Source organism: Gigantopelta aegis, chromosome 7, assembly GCF_016097555.1.
Source record: "Gigantopelta aegis isolate Gae_Host chromosome 7, Gae_host_genome, whole genome shotgun sequence".
Taxonomy (NCBI): Eukaryota; Metazoa; Mollusca; class Gastropoda; order Neomphalida; family Peltospiridae; genus Gigantopelta; species Gigantopelta aegis.
The window spans coordinates 34,884,463-34,897,112 of NC_054705.1; the positions used below are offsets into that span (position 1 = coordinate 34,884,463).

Sequence of the window (12,650 nt, forward strand, 5' to 3'; positions counted from 1 at the left end):
TTGTTTCGTTTTGTAGTTTTCTAAAATTTAGACAAAATACTTTAAATTTATTCTATATATTATAAGTTGTTAATATAAATATTAAATAGCATGGTATTCTTGTGACAGATGTGTTTTAAATAAATATGGAATGGCCTGCCTTTGAAAAATGTCTTGTAGAGTTTAAACAAGTTGAACTTAAATTAACTTCTTTATTGATGCATCAAAGACAATAGAACTACAAGGGAAGTAACTCTGTAGGTTACACGATTCTACATGAACTAATCATGAAACTTGTACTAAGTTAATTAAAAAACGGATTGTTAAGTCTTACTTGATTTTTTTATTAACTGGAATATTACTATTGGGATGTTATGTTTGATAAGCTTGTCCGATCAGAAAAAACCCAATGCCAAACCTCATATGAGAAATGAATAAATATAAAAAAGTTACATGAGAAAATAAATATTATTACAGCATTCTATCTTGCCATTCTATGTCATTTTGATTTTATAAAAATATTTTAGGCCTTTAAAATATGTGTGTAATTTTTGCTCATGTATTTATTTCCTCTTGGTTTTAAAATGCAAAGTAATAAAAAAAAAAAATTAAAATCTATTTTGTAACATAGGGCTTTGGATCTCACTAATTTGGGCACAACGGGAATGTTTGTATTTTCTGAACGGTGGAAGGTCGTTTTAGTTAAGTACTGTCATTAACAGCTGCCGCAGAGTTGTCAATATTCAGAAATGCATATCAAGTTATTTTAATCTAATTAAACTTAACATTTCATTAGCTTCGAGGTAAAATATTTTGAAGTCAGTATGTTAATATTTAATTTGGGCATATGTATTCTGGGTACAGCGTTTATGGTCTTAACTTTGATGCAATCTAAAGCCCTGACAAGTTTATGATCTATTCTATTTTAAATGTTAAAATTATTTCTAAAAATAACCAGTACTACAGCTTTAAATAACATCCTTAATAGCAATAAATTAATTTATTTCTGTTTAAAAGTTTGCCTATAAAGCAACTTCTCACACTTATGTCCCCATTTAAAAAAAAACCCCGCCCCAAACAACGTTAAGGTCTGCCAACATGGGTAACACTATAAAGCACAGCTCTGTAAATAACTATACAATCCTATTAAAGCAGCTCCCTCTATAAGGAAAAAAAAAAAAAAAAAAATCTTCCTATCATCCAACTCTTGAAAAGCAAAACAACAAAAGGTGTGAAAAAATTGCCGAGGCAGCACCTACCGGACCGCTTTTCGATCTTGATGCCGACGAGAACGACCGATAGTGTCTCCGCTTGTGTCTCGTTCTCCGCACTCGCCTGCTGCTGTGGTGGCTCTCCGAGTGGTAGTGGCTGCTGTTGTTGCGACTGCTGCGGCGCACTCGGCTCTGGACCGGGGTCTTCGATCGCGACCTCGACCTGTATTCGTTCTTCGACCGCTTCAGTCGATGCCGGTGAAGTCTTTCGGAGCTAAAATTTTTAAAAAGGACAAAAGTTAAAATTATATATCAAATACCAACTTGGTGAATTGTGTATAATAGTATTTTTTCCCTAGCATGCAGGGATCACCCTGTACATTGCCACATTAGCCAACTGCTAATGTTTACACAAAATGGCTAAAAATAAATTACTTCGACTTATAAAATATTTCTTAAATTAGCCACATTTTAATGATTTTCAAGGAAATACTCTACATTTCAGAAAAATATCTAAACCAAAATTTGTTCCATTGTGAGCCCAGAGCATGTTTTAATTATCTATCGCCAACTTGCCCTTACAGGGAAAATTTTGTTAAGTATTGCATGGCAAAGTTTAAGAGATTGCTACATAATCTAAAAACATTAAGCAATAGTTGCGAATCAATTTTTAATTGACTAGAAATATCGGTAATCAAGATTTTGAAAACAAAATGTCCCCTGCCCTAGCAGAAAAAAGAAGTTTGTTTCATTTAACATCACCACTAGAGCACTCTCAGTGCACCATCAATAGTATTCTGCAATGAGATTAAACAAACCGTAAATTAACAACAAATTGATAACATGATTAACGATCAATTGTTATTTATATATTTTTTAATTTCAACTGATGTCTGTGCTTATATCCAATTAAAGCCGCACACCCTAGTTCCATCCAGCGCAAATAGATTATAATTTGGTTAATCTACAAACCTGTAACACACTTAGATCACGTTTTTATCAAATGGAGTGAAAAAGCAGGTTTTATATCGATAAATACCATGGGAATGCCCATGTCCCAATTGCTTGAAATAATTTTGAAAGTTAGTATTCTGATGTCACCGGTAGATGTCGCTCGAAGCACAACAATGCCTACGTCACGACAAATTTCACAGACTTGGTGTGCGTTCCTTTCACCTCTCCTGGACATGTTCCAACTGTTCTGTCCTGGTTGTATCCCCTCTCCAGATATCGTAAGACTTAGCAAAATTATTGGTTTTAAGGGTTTGTAATGTTTTGTATTGAGACACTTACTTGTCTGAACTTTATTGTTACTGAAAATGTTCACGAACTGTGAAGAAAAATCTCACAAATGAACAACAACAAATCGGATGTTGACTGCGCGAACCGTGCACGAGAAAACAAACCGAACCAAAATGATAACGGTCACGTGGCATACCAACGTCTGTGACACTGAAATGGAAATATCCCCTCTAAAAATAGATTAGACATTATCTGCTCAACGTTTTTTCTCTCAGAGGCCCGTGCCATTTTATGAAATACGAAAAATGCATTTTGTGGTATTACAAAAACCAGTATTACCAGGATTACCAAAAAACACTTCAGGTGAATGGAAATGTATATTCTAAATAAAAAAAGTAAAGTGCAATTTTATTTGTGAAAAAAATGGGTTTAATAGCGAAAAACAACGCCGTAATGGTTAACAACTAGCCGTAACTAGGGTGTGTCCCTTTAAGGTTCAAGCATGTTGCCTTGGGCAGGACAGTGGGTTAATTGTTAGTGGTTAGTGAGAGAGAAGAGGGTGTAGTGGCCTTACATCTACCCAATGAGTCGTTAAAACTCGCTCTGGGTGGGAGCCAGTACCAGGTTACGAACCCTGTACCTACCAGCCTTATGTCCGATGGCTTAACCACAACTCCACCGAGGCCGGTAAATGCTATTTAAATGGCTCCCTCTAATTTAAGTAAAGGGAGTTAATTAATCACACCCTCAATTTTTTTCACCGTGATGTCTAAAACCCCAGAAAGAACAATTTTAAAACCATTATAATAATTGTGAAAATAATAAGCTGTTACATTTGTCATTAAAAGGTTTAGAAACCAAAAGCATTAAGAAAAAGGATTAACATCAGAAAATGTAACACTGACTTTAAACAAAGTATTCATGAATCACAAACACGGTTATGGTCTAAGGGGAGACAAATCTTATATTATTATTGTAACCTAGAATGTACATCAATTGTAATCACCATCAGAATTGTAACTGAAGGAAATATGCAGGCAGGGTTTCTGCCAAAGGGTAAAACGGGTATGGCACCATACCCAAATGTTTTTGCAGATTTAATTTTGTTAAGTTAACCCTTTGACAAAATTAATTACTCTTAGCATTACGGTATGAATTTCCTAAACATAACCAATTTTCTTTTAGGGGGTGGCCATACCCCAAAAATTCTTTCTGGCAGAAACACTGGCAGGGGTTTTGAAAGTGCACTGTTGTTTTGTTCGAGCTATAATATCGCTGTTTCACATCGAAATTGTAAAACAAAGATATTTTAGACTAATTTTTAAACATCTGATGCTCAAAATGTTGATGATCAGCAGTCAAATTGAGAAATACAGGTACTAACTCATTACAGAATCAGGTTATTTAAAATATATAAAGTTTGGAACATCAGTACAACACAGGTCAAGGAAGGAAATGTTTTATTTAACGACGCACTCAACACATTTTATTTATAGCTATATGGCGTCAGACATATGGTTAACCTTCGAGTACTGCAGGCGAGATAACTCGCCAGACGTCACACCAGTCGACATACTGTACACTGTATACAGTGCATTCCCCAATTGATATTTCCCGCCGTTTTGCACACGACACTCACCGGAAACGGAAATATAATAAAAGAAAAAAGATTTTTTTTCAAAATGGTGGCTTTTGTTTTGATTTTTTCAATTGAAAATACCTTGAAATTTTGAGTTCAAAAAGTGGTTTTCGGCAAGTATTTTCGCTTGACAACAATGGCGGCACGTCGCGGTCATTTTCAGGGATCGATAGCTGATTGTGACAGCTAATTTGATAATAAATTTGATCGTTTTACCAACAACGAAAATTACCAAATATTGCAATATGAATCGTAGTTTGAGTTTTTAAAAATATTCTGGTCAGAAAACTACTGTTATCGGGAATAATGGACAGCTGGCCACAAATGCTCGTAAGTAAACGCAACTTTTTCGATTTTTTGCCTAATTTTAATCACCATTAGCTGATATAAAAATAATAAAAATTACAAAAAAAAACACGAAAATAATACTTACCGATTTATATAAGAACTTTATTTCATGTATTTATAAAACATTTAAGTGAATATATGTGAGTAAAAATTATAAACTTGTACCCACTCAACGTCGTTTTTGTTAAAAATTAATCCAGTAGTCTAAAGGTTAAGGACCACACAGATATTGAGAGGAAACCCACTGTCGCCACTTTATGGGCTACTCTTTTCGATTAGCAGCAAGGGATCTTTTATATGCACCATCCCATAGACAGGATAACACATACCACGGCCTTTGATATACCAGTCGTGGTGCAGTGGCTGGAGCGAGAAATAGCCCAATGGGCCCACCTAGGGGGATCGATCCTAAACCGACTGTGCATCAAGCGAGCGCTTTACCACTGGGCTACGTCTCGCCCCGGGGTGAAGGGAATGTCTGTGACAGTGTTTGGAAGACCAGGACCTCTGAGATATCTTGTAAATAGTGAAATATGGAATTAAAATGCAACAGGTTTACAAGATAAATAGCAGATAAGATCGTACAGACATCTGTCTCTTAAAAAATAACTGGCAATTTTTTTTGGTAGCTTCAGCAAATGAATTTCTATTTAACCTACCATGTCTAAAAAACGGACTGCTTTTTGCTTTTCGCAGGCCACCATTTAGAGCCATGGCCTGGTGCTTATAAAACGTTTAAGAGTCTAGACTCGAGACTGTAATATATTGTATGCGTGTGACGTCGTTAAAGATTGTGTCTGGGCCCATATTTTCGAAGTCATTTTAGCTTACGATGGTTTTACGATTTCGTAGGCTAAGATTATTTTGAAAATATTTGCCCTGGACTCTTAAAAGTTTTTAAAAAAACACGTGCCCTGTACTGATTTAATTAGTGACTTTTTGTAAAAACAACAACAAAAAAACAGTTTGCTACCGATGGCGTTGCCTGTTTTACGAACCTGGAATGTCGTGAGTGGTGTGAATGATTCGAGTTTTCATCATGGTATTCATAATCGCCCTTCCACCGCTTGGCGTGTTTGTAGTAATCACGATCGTCATACCGATCATATGACGGACTCCGCCTCCTACGAGAATACGTTCTCGAGCGTGGCATCTGAAAAAGAAATAAATTAAAAAAGTGATTTATCCAGGATCTTTCTGCCATGGTCCCATGTCTAATGGGATTGTGAAAATTAGCACAGGTAAATATGTGGGATATTTTTTCAGGCCTTTGAAGTTAGTTTTGTTTAACGACACTTCTAGAGCACATTGATTAATTAATCATCAGCTATTGGATGTCAAATATTTGGTAAATCTAACACAGTCATCAGAGGAAACCCGCTACATTTTTCCTAATGATAGCAAGGGATCTTTTATATGCACTTTCCCACAGACAGGAAAACACATACCACGGCCATTGTCCAGTTGTGGTGCACTGGTTGGAACAAGAAAAGAAAAAAACCCAGTCAGCCAAATGGATCCATTGAAATGGCTCGATTTCTGCATTTCAAGAGAATTGGGAATTTTCAGTGCCACTTTCTTTTCGGAAGGAGCCTGTCTTCTCACCCACAAAATGCCTGGATAAATCCCTGTAAAATGAGGTCAGAACTTCACCTAAATAAATTTGACTGAATATCTGTAACACTGGGATTACCAGAAAAAGGAGAAAATTTGGTAATCTGAAGATGTGTTCCGAATGCGAAAAAAATCTGTTAAATTAAAAAAAAGGTTTATTTTGTTTAACACCACCACTAGAGCAATTGATTTATTAATCATCAGTTATTGGATGTCAAACATTTGGTAATTTTGACATATGTTCTTAGAGAGGAAACCAGCTACATTTTTTCATTAGTAATTCTAAAGGAATTTTTTATATGCACAACATAGCACATACCATGGCCTTTAATATACCGTTCATGAAATAGCCCAATGGGTCCACAGATGGGGATCGATCCTACACCAACCACACATCAGGCGAGTTATTTACCACTGGGCTACCAACCATTTGTTAAATTACATCCCACTTAAAGGTTACAATGGACATTCAGAATGTACTTGTTTATATTCATCAGGGTTTAACCTCTCTCTTGCAAACTGCGAATATTTAAAAGTTGAATTTGGCTAATATATTTTATTACTAATTCACTGAAAAGCCAATTTGAAAATCGTTTGTCGTTTATAGTGTTGTTTGGCTAAATGAAACTTGAATTTGGTGACAGATTTTCTGAGCAAGTTTGCCAAGTTGCTAACATTTTATGGACTTCAGCCTAAGACCTGATTTATTCAGCATTAAAATAAAATTAAAACATGTTTACTTTTTCCATTTTCGTCATTGGGATGTATAATTTTTAACTTCTATATGGGCGGATTGATCATGCCCCTTTATTTTTAGTTTAAATGTTATGGGGCCTGGCAAATTTATTCACAGGGTCGGTGTGGGGTCCGAATGGGAGTTGGAGGAAACATTGGACTTCGAAAAAATAATTCAGCTTTATTAGAAAGACTATTTATGAATATATTTTTTAAGCCTTGGAAAAAATAGCGTTATTAATTATTATTAAAGGGGACGGATTTAGCTCAGTCGGTTGAGTGCTTGCGTCGCAGGATTGAACCACCTCGGCGGATCAATTTAAATGATTGGCTTTTTCTCGTTCCAACGAGTACACCACAACTGGTCAAAAGCCTTGGTATGTGCTTTCCTGCCTGGGTGAAAGTGCATAACAAAGATCCCTTGCTGCATTAGAAATTTTTTAGATGGTTTCCTCTAATGACTACGAGTCAGATTTACTAAACGTTTGACATCCAATAGCCGATGATAAATTTGATACAGTGGTGTCATTAAACAAAACAAACTTTAATTATTATTAATAACAAACAACACTACTGTGTACCATTCGTGGTATTCTTTAAATGGTGGTTGGTATATATGGTCATTACATGGGGATAGGAGTCATGTGTTTTGGGAGGATAAAAAAAAATTCTTTTAAAAATCTTTTCCTGCAACACATACATGTAAACATGCATGCTTTTCCAGATATTACAACACTGTAGATCAGGGCTCAAATTTAAAGATGGCACTGACGGCAATTTAGAAAGACAGTCTGCCGAGAGACCATCGATTTTAGAAACAATATGCAGACTAACTTTCCTACACTAGAGGGGATGATTTTCCGCGATCATGGAAAAACGGATGGAATCGCAGAATTTAGTACCGTATATCGCTGTGTATTAGCCGACTCCATGCATTAGCCGACCCCCTAGTTTCACCCTCCAAATCGGCTTTAAAATTATCGACCTTGTATATAAGCCGACCCCCCTATATAAAACTAACCAAGTCAGATGTCTGTGTGGTCTCTACAAAATGACAAAGTACATCTGCTTTCAAACGTCATTTGTCACAGCAAACTTTCCGGAAGCAGTAGCCGATTTCTATTTATAGAAACGGTGTCCGGTTAATTTATTTCTCGTAAAATATAAGTACCAAGATAGCGAAATATACCTAAACATTCTTGATTGCAGCGACACGTTAAAAACACAGTGACTGTTTGCATTGTTGATTGTGCTAATCGGTCTTTTCATTACTAGTCGGCTATACCCTACCATACCCAACCACCCGTGTCGATTAATCCCAAGCCGACAAACAAAACAAATGAAGCTGGAACAATTAACGTGTTCACCGGTTTAGTAAGCAGTTTTGTAATGACACGTGACCTGCGAAGTTTTCCGAAATTGTTTTGATCGGTCACCATTTATTGTTGTTTAAACAGATAAATATTACTAAATAACTTTTAAACACCAACATTTATTAAAGATGAACATATATATACAATTTTAATATCTTTTATTTGTAATAGCTTGTGTTAAAATGCAATATTAAACCTTTATGAAAGCGGAAATGCAGAGCACAATAATGACAATAGATCGAGTCGAGCCGTGACGTCACTATTCTAACTTTACATTTCCAATAAAATGTTGACTCCTTAGATAAGCCGACCCCAGCCTTTGACTTGATAAATTTTGTATCAAAAAGTCGGCTAATACACAGCGATATACGGTAACTGAAACGGAATTTGCAATTTTAAAAAAATAACCTTCAAAAGTTGTATTTCTGGTTCAATCACCATAATAAATATTTTTAGTAGTTTTAAGATTCAATACTGATAATATACACATAGTGTTTTGGTATGCGAACTTTCATGGAGTGTACAGTATGCCTAAATATTTTCAGAACCGTTGATTCTCGGAAGTTATGCTTAATTGCCGTAAGCTTGCAACAAAGCATGTGACTGTTTACCCGTGTAACTTTACATAGTGAAATTTAACTTGAAATATAAAGATAAACATTTACCAATACAATTTTAGAATGTTGATTATATAATAAGATTTCTAGTACGTTCAATTTCGATATTTTTCAATAATACGTATTACGATTCAAAAGCATAGCCAATTTACACAACGCTTTCGCCAGAAAACATAATTTCGTAAAACTTCGGGCATATTCGTTAATTTGTACGGAAACATTTCACATTTATAGTCCGTCCAACGGGGAATGCCTTTTTTCATGCTACGGAATTTACTACATGTTATTTATTTCTGAACCGATTGTTTTCTAAATTGCACACAAAAATAGCATTTTACTTTTCTTCTCACCGGTTTATTTTAACACATGTAGCACATGCTACAGACCCTGCAGTTCAGGGGGTCCTGCGGTGAGGCATTGTGTACATTTTCCCCCTCTCCCCGAGGGGGTTGCAAACTATATATCTTGGAAATTGGGCCCAGCTGTTATTTGTGTTACAGGCCCTGTGGATCCTGAAACCGGCTCTTAATATATAATTCTAGGCAAATATATATATTTTTTAAAGTTATAAAATAAATGTCGAAACTTTAAACGATCGACAGAACAGTGTTTAGTTTCGTTTCACTACCAATGGCCTATATCCAGATTGACCCGACCTCATTTGAATATGTAATTTGTGCACACAGCACGCTAGTTAGGTTACAGAGAAATTAACATACAATGTGTAATCAAGTGAGTACTAAAATAGTAATTCTTACGTGTGCCCACCCTCCCTTTTTTTTGGTTCACACTTTGTAATCATACTGAAACTAATATGTTATCATGTATTTATTTATTTATACATATTTTTTGGCAAATAATGTAAGATTACGAACAATACATTACCAAAGTTCTTGTTCACATTTTCGTGAAATAGCGGGGTTTGTCAACGGTGTGTTAAATTTGTTTATAAATGAAACTTACCCATAATCAATCAGATGAAATGAAACTGAAAGCCACACAATCAATAATTATTTATTGTTTGAATTTAAGGGAGAATGGATCTCTTTATTATTATTAAATACAAAAAATAATTAACCGTAATTAAGTTTGTGGCTTTGTTTTAACCGCGGCTTATTTAAAGGTGCGGTTTATTTATGGATGAAGGTGGGAACCAAGTGGTGCGGTTTATACACTTTTCTTTTTTTAAAGTTTGTTTCAAAAATTATTTTTACAGGTGTTTAAAAAAAATAGTAATAGCAAACCAGCTCAGAGCTGGAACAATATAACAAATGTATATAGTTTATAACAATAAAACAGGACACTAACTGAACACAAAAACAGAAAAAAAAGGAATTTGAAAAATCTGAAACGAATGTGGCAAAATCTGAAACGGAAAATCATCCCCTCTACTACACGATTAACAAAAATTTATTACAATTTATAAAAAAAAATTAATTAACCTGGTTGAGTACTAAGACATTCGGAACACCTCTTTGAGCAACATTGTCAGTTCTATTCTAAAATCAACTGCAAAATATGGCTCAAAACACACCAAAGCTGAGTATAGGTCTGGGTCTAGTGAGTATACCACTGAATTGAATTTGGCAACACACTATGTATATGTGCAAACTACAGATCAGGCAAAAATCTTGAAGTCTCATACTGAAATGGACTGCATACATCGTATTATCTAGTGAACATAGGCCTACCTTTGGACATTATATAGTAAAAATAAACCATATTTAACAGGCCCGTAGGAAAGGGATGGAGGGATTGAGGGGTGCTGTGCCCCCCACCTGAAGAAAAATGTACTAGATGTTTTTTCCCTAATCTATATAAATAATGATAAAAATGTACCTTTTACGAAATTTGGATTTCAAGTGAAATTATGGTGAGATATGCTATATTTATTGTGTATGAAGCCAGAAAACAAGCGTCCAAGTGACCATAAATAGTCGCGCAAAAATGCTTGGTATTCAATTTAAACAGAAATTGACATTTGTATAACCCACAGCAATGAATATCATTGTACTGGCGCAAATAATTGCCTATCACATTGTTAATCGTATATACCCGACATCTTCCAAATACATAATCACTTTAAAGGGGTCAAATATGGCGGCCATTTTTTGTTGACATCAAATCTGACGAAAAGAAATCGATTGTTACCCAAAGTAATCTTTATTTGTACAATTATGTTTCTGTTTCTCATCGAGTATTTTCCGATGTTTAAACTTACAGCTGTATTTCGAACTCGTCCAACAGTAGTACCCCACAAAAAATCTAAATTTAAACGTTTTCGACAAGACGACAAAATCGATGTAAAAACATCCATAGATAGAATAAAACAACCAATGTGATTGGCTAGCTGAACACCGTTTTGAAACACCTGTTCTATGACTGGTTTTTTAAGCAATAATGCGACTACCTGCATGTTTGTCCATTGATGATACATTACGGATATAACCAGTCAGATATTCAAACGTAAACTCGGGCCAGAGTCACTATTTGAAATGTGGATTTAGATGGATTTTAATAATTAGTTAATTGTTCAGTAATCTTTAAGAGATTGGGGCGTGGAGGGGGCTAGAGGATGTATCACGTCCTTTGAGTATTTTTTTTTAATCACCGAAAGGCACAAATACAAGTACTGTTTAAAAAAGAATTCTTCTTTTTTTTCTTTTTTTGCAATTCTACAATTTTGGACAACACAAAAGTTGGAAGTAAATCTCCATTCGTACTTATAAAAAAAAAAAAAAAAAAACACAACACCCCACCCCCCCCCCCCCCCCCCCCCCCAAAAAAAAAAAAAAAAAAAAAAAAAATATATATATAACAAAAACTAAAAAACAACAACAATAAACGTCAAATGATTAAGAAATACAGTAGAAGAATCTTTCAGCGATAAACCTCAGTTCTCCACAAATTGTCAAATACATTTGTTCCAGAACTAAAAATTAATATCTACCTTTCTTTTCTCAAGGCCGGGTTTGGGAAAACCTTTTTCTTTCTTTTTTGTAACCTCCATGATTGTTTGTTTTGATGGGGTTTTTTTAATTTTTAAAATAAGTAGCAGATTTCCATTATCTGCATGTCCTAATCTTTAGCTCAGTTTCATGAATAACGTTGCCTTACAAAATTAATGCTTGTAAAGCACCGTGACGTATACAGTATTATGACGTCATAGCTTTGTGACGAATTTACGTTATTTCGAGTACATGTCTACCAACAAGACAGTTCCCATGGTTCCATCATCGAATCCCGACTAATGTGTCTGTCAAGGACGGTGGTGTTTAATCTGCCGCATTTTCAAGATTAGAACTTCCATAACGCCAGGGGCGAAACGTAGCCCAGTGGTAAAGCGATCCCTTGATGCGGAGTCGTTCTAGGATCGATCCCTGTCGGTGGGCCTAATGGTCCACTTCTCATTCCAGCCAGTGCACCACGACTGGTATATCAAAGGCCGTGGTAGGTGCTATCCTCTCTATGGGATGGTGCATATAAAAGATCCCTTGCTGCTAATCGAAAATAGTAGCCCATGAAGTGGCGACAGCGGGTTTCCCCCCTCAATATCTGTGTTGTCCATAACTATATGTCCGACGCCATATAACCGTAAATAAAATGTGTTGAGTGCGTCGTTAAATAAAAAAAATTCTTTCTTTCTTTCTTTAAAATAAAATACACCATCGCGAGCATTTCATCTATAAGTTATATCAAATAAGTTGAAATGAATGAAATTGGCTCAATTGGTCGAGTGCTCACTTGAGGTGCTTGCGTTGCAGGATCGAACCACCTCGGTGGATCCATTCAGCTGATTGGGTTTTCTCTCGTTCCAACCAGTGCACCACAACTGGTCAAAGGCTGTGGTATGTGCTTTCATGTCAGTGGCAAAATGCATATAAAGGATTCC

At 35.5% G+C, this 12,650-nt stretch overlaps 1 protein-coding gene across 2 annotated transcripts in view; it reads right to left on the reverse strand.

Annotated features, from left to right (window-relative positions):
* Positions 1-11,887, reverse strand: part of LOC121377793 — a 102,481-nt gene extending 90,594 nt beyond the window's left edge. Inside the window, exons 1-3 of one of the 2 annotated variants that reach the window (XM_041505884.1) lie at positions 11,709-11,887; positions 5,418-5,572; positions 1,239-1,464 (exon numbers count right to left, since the gene is read on the reverse strand). In XM_041505884.1, the coding sequence (XP_041361818.1) occupies positions 1,239-1,464; positions 5,418-5,572; positions 11,709-11,768 (441 nt within the window). In that variant the 5' untranslated portion in view covers positions 11,769-11,887. Of the gene's footprint in view, positions 1-1,238; positions 1,465-5,417; positions 5,573-10,979; positions 11,116-11,708 lie in introns of those variants that run through there. The other variant, XM_041505883.1, reaches the window with a different exon arrangement.
* Between the last annotated feature and the right edge of the window lie 763 nt (positions 11,888-12,650).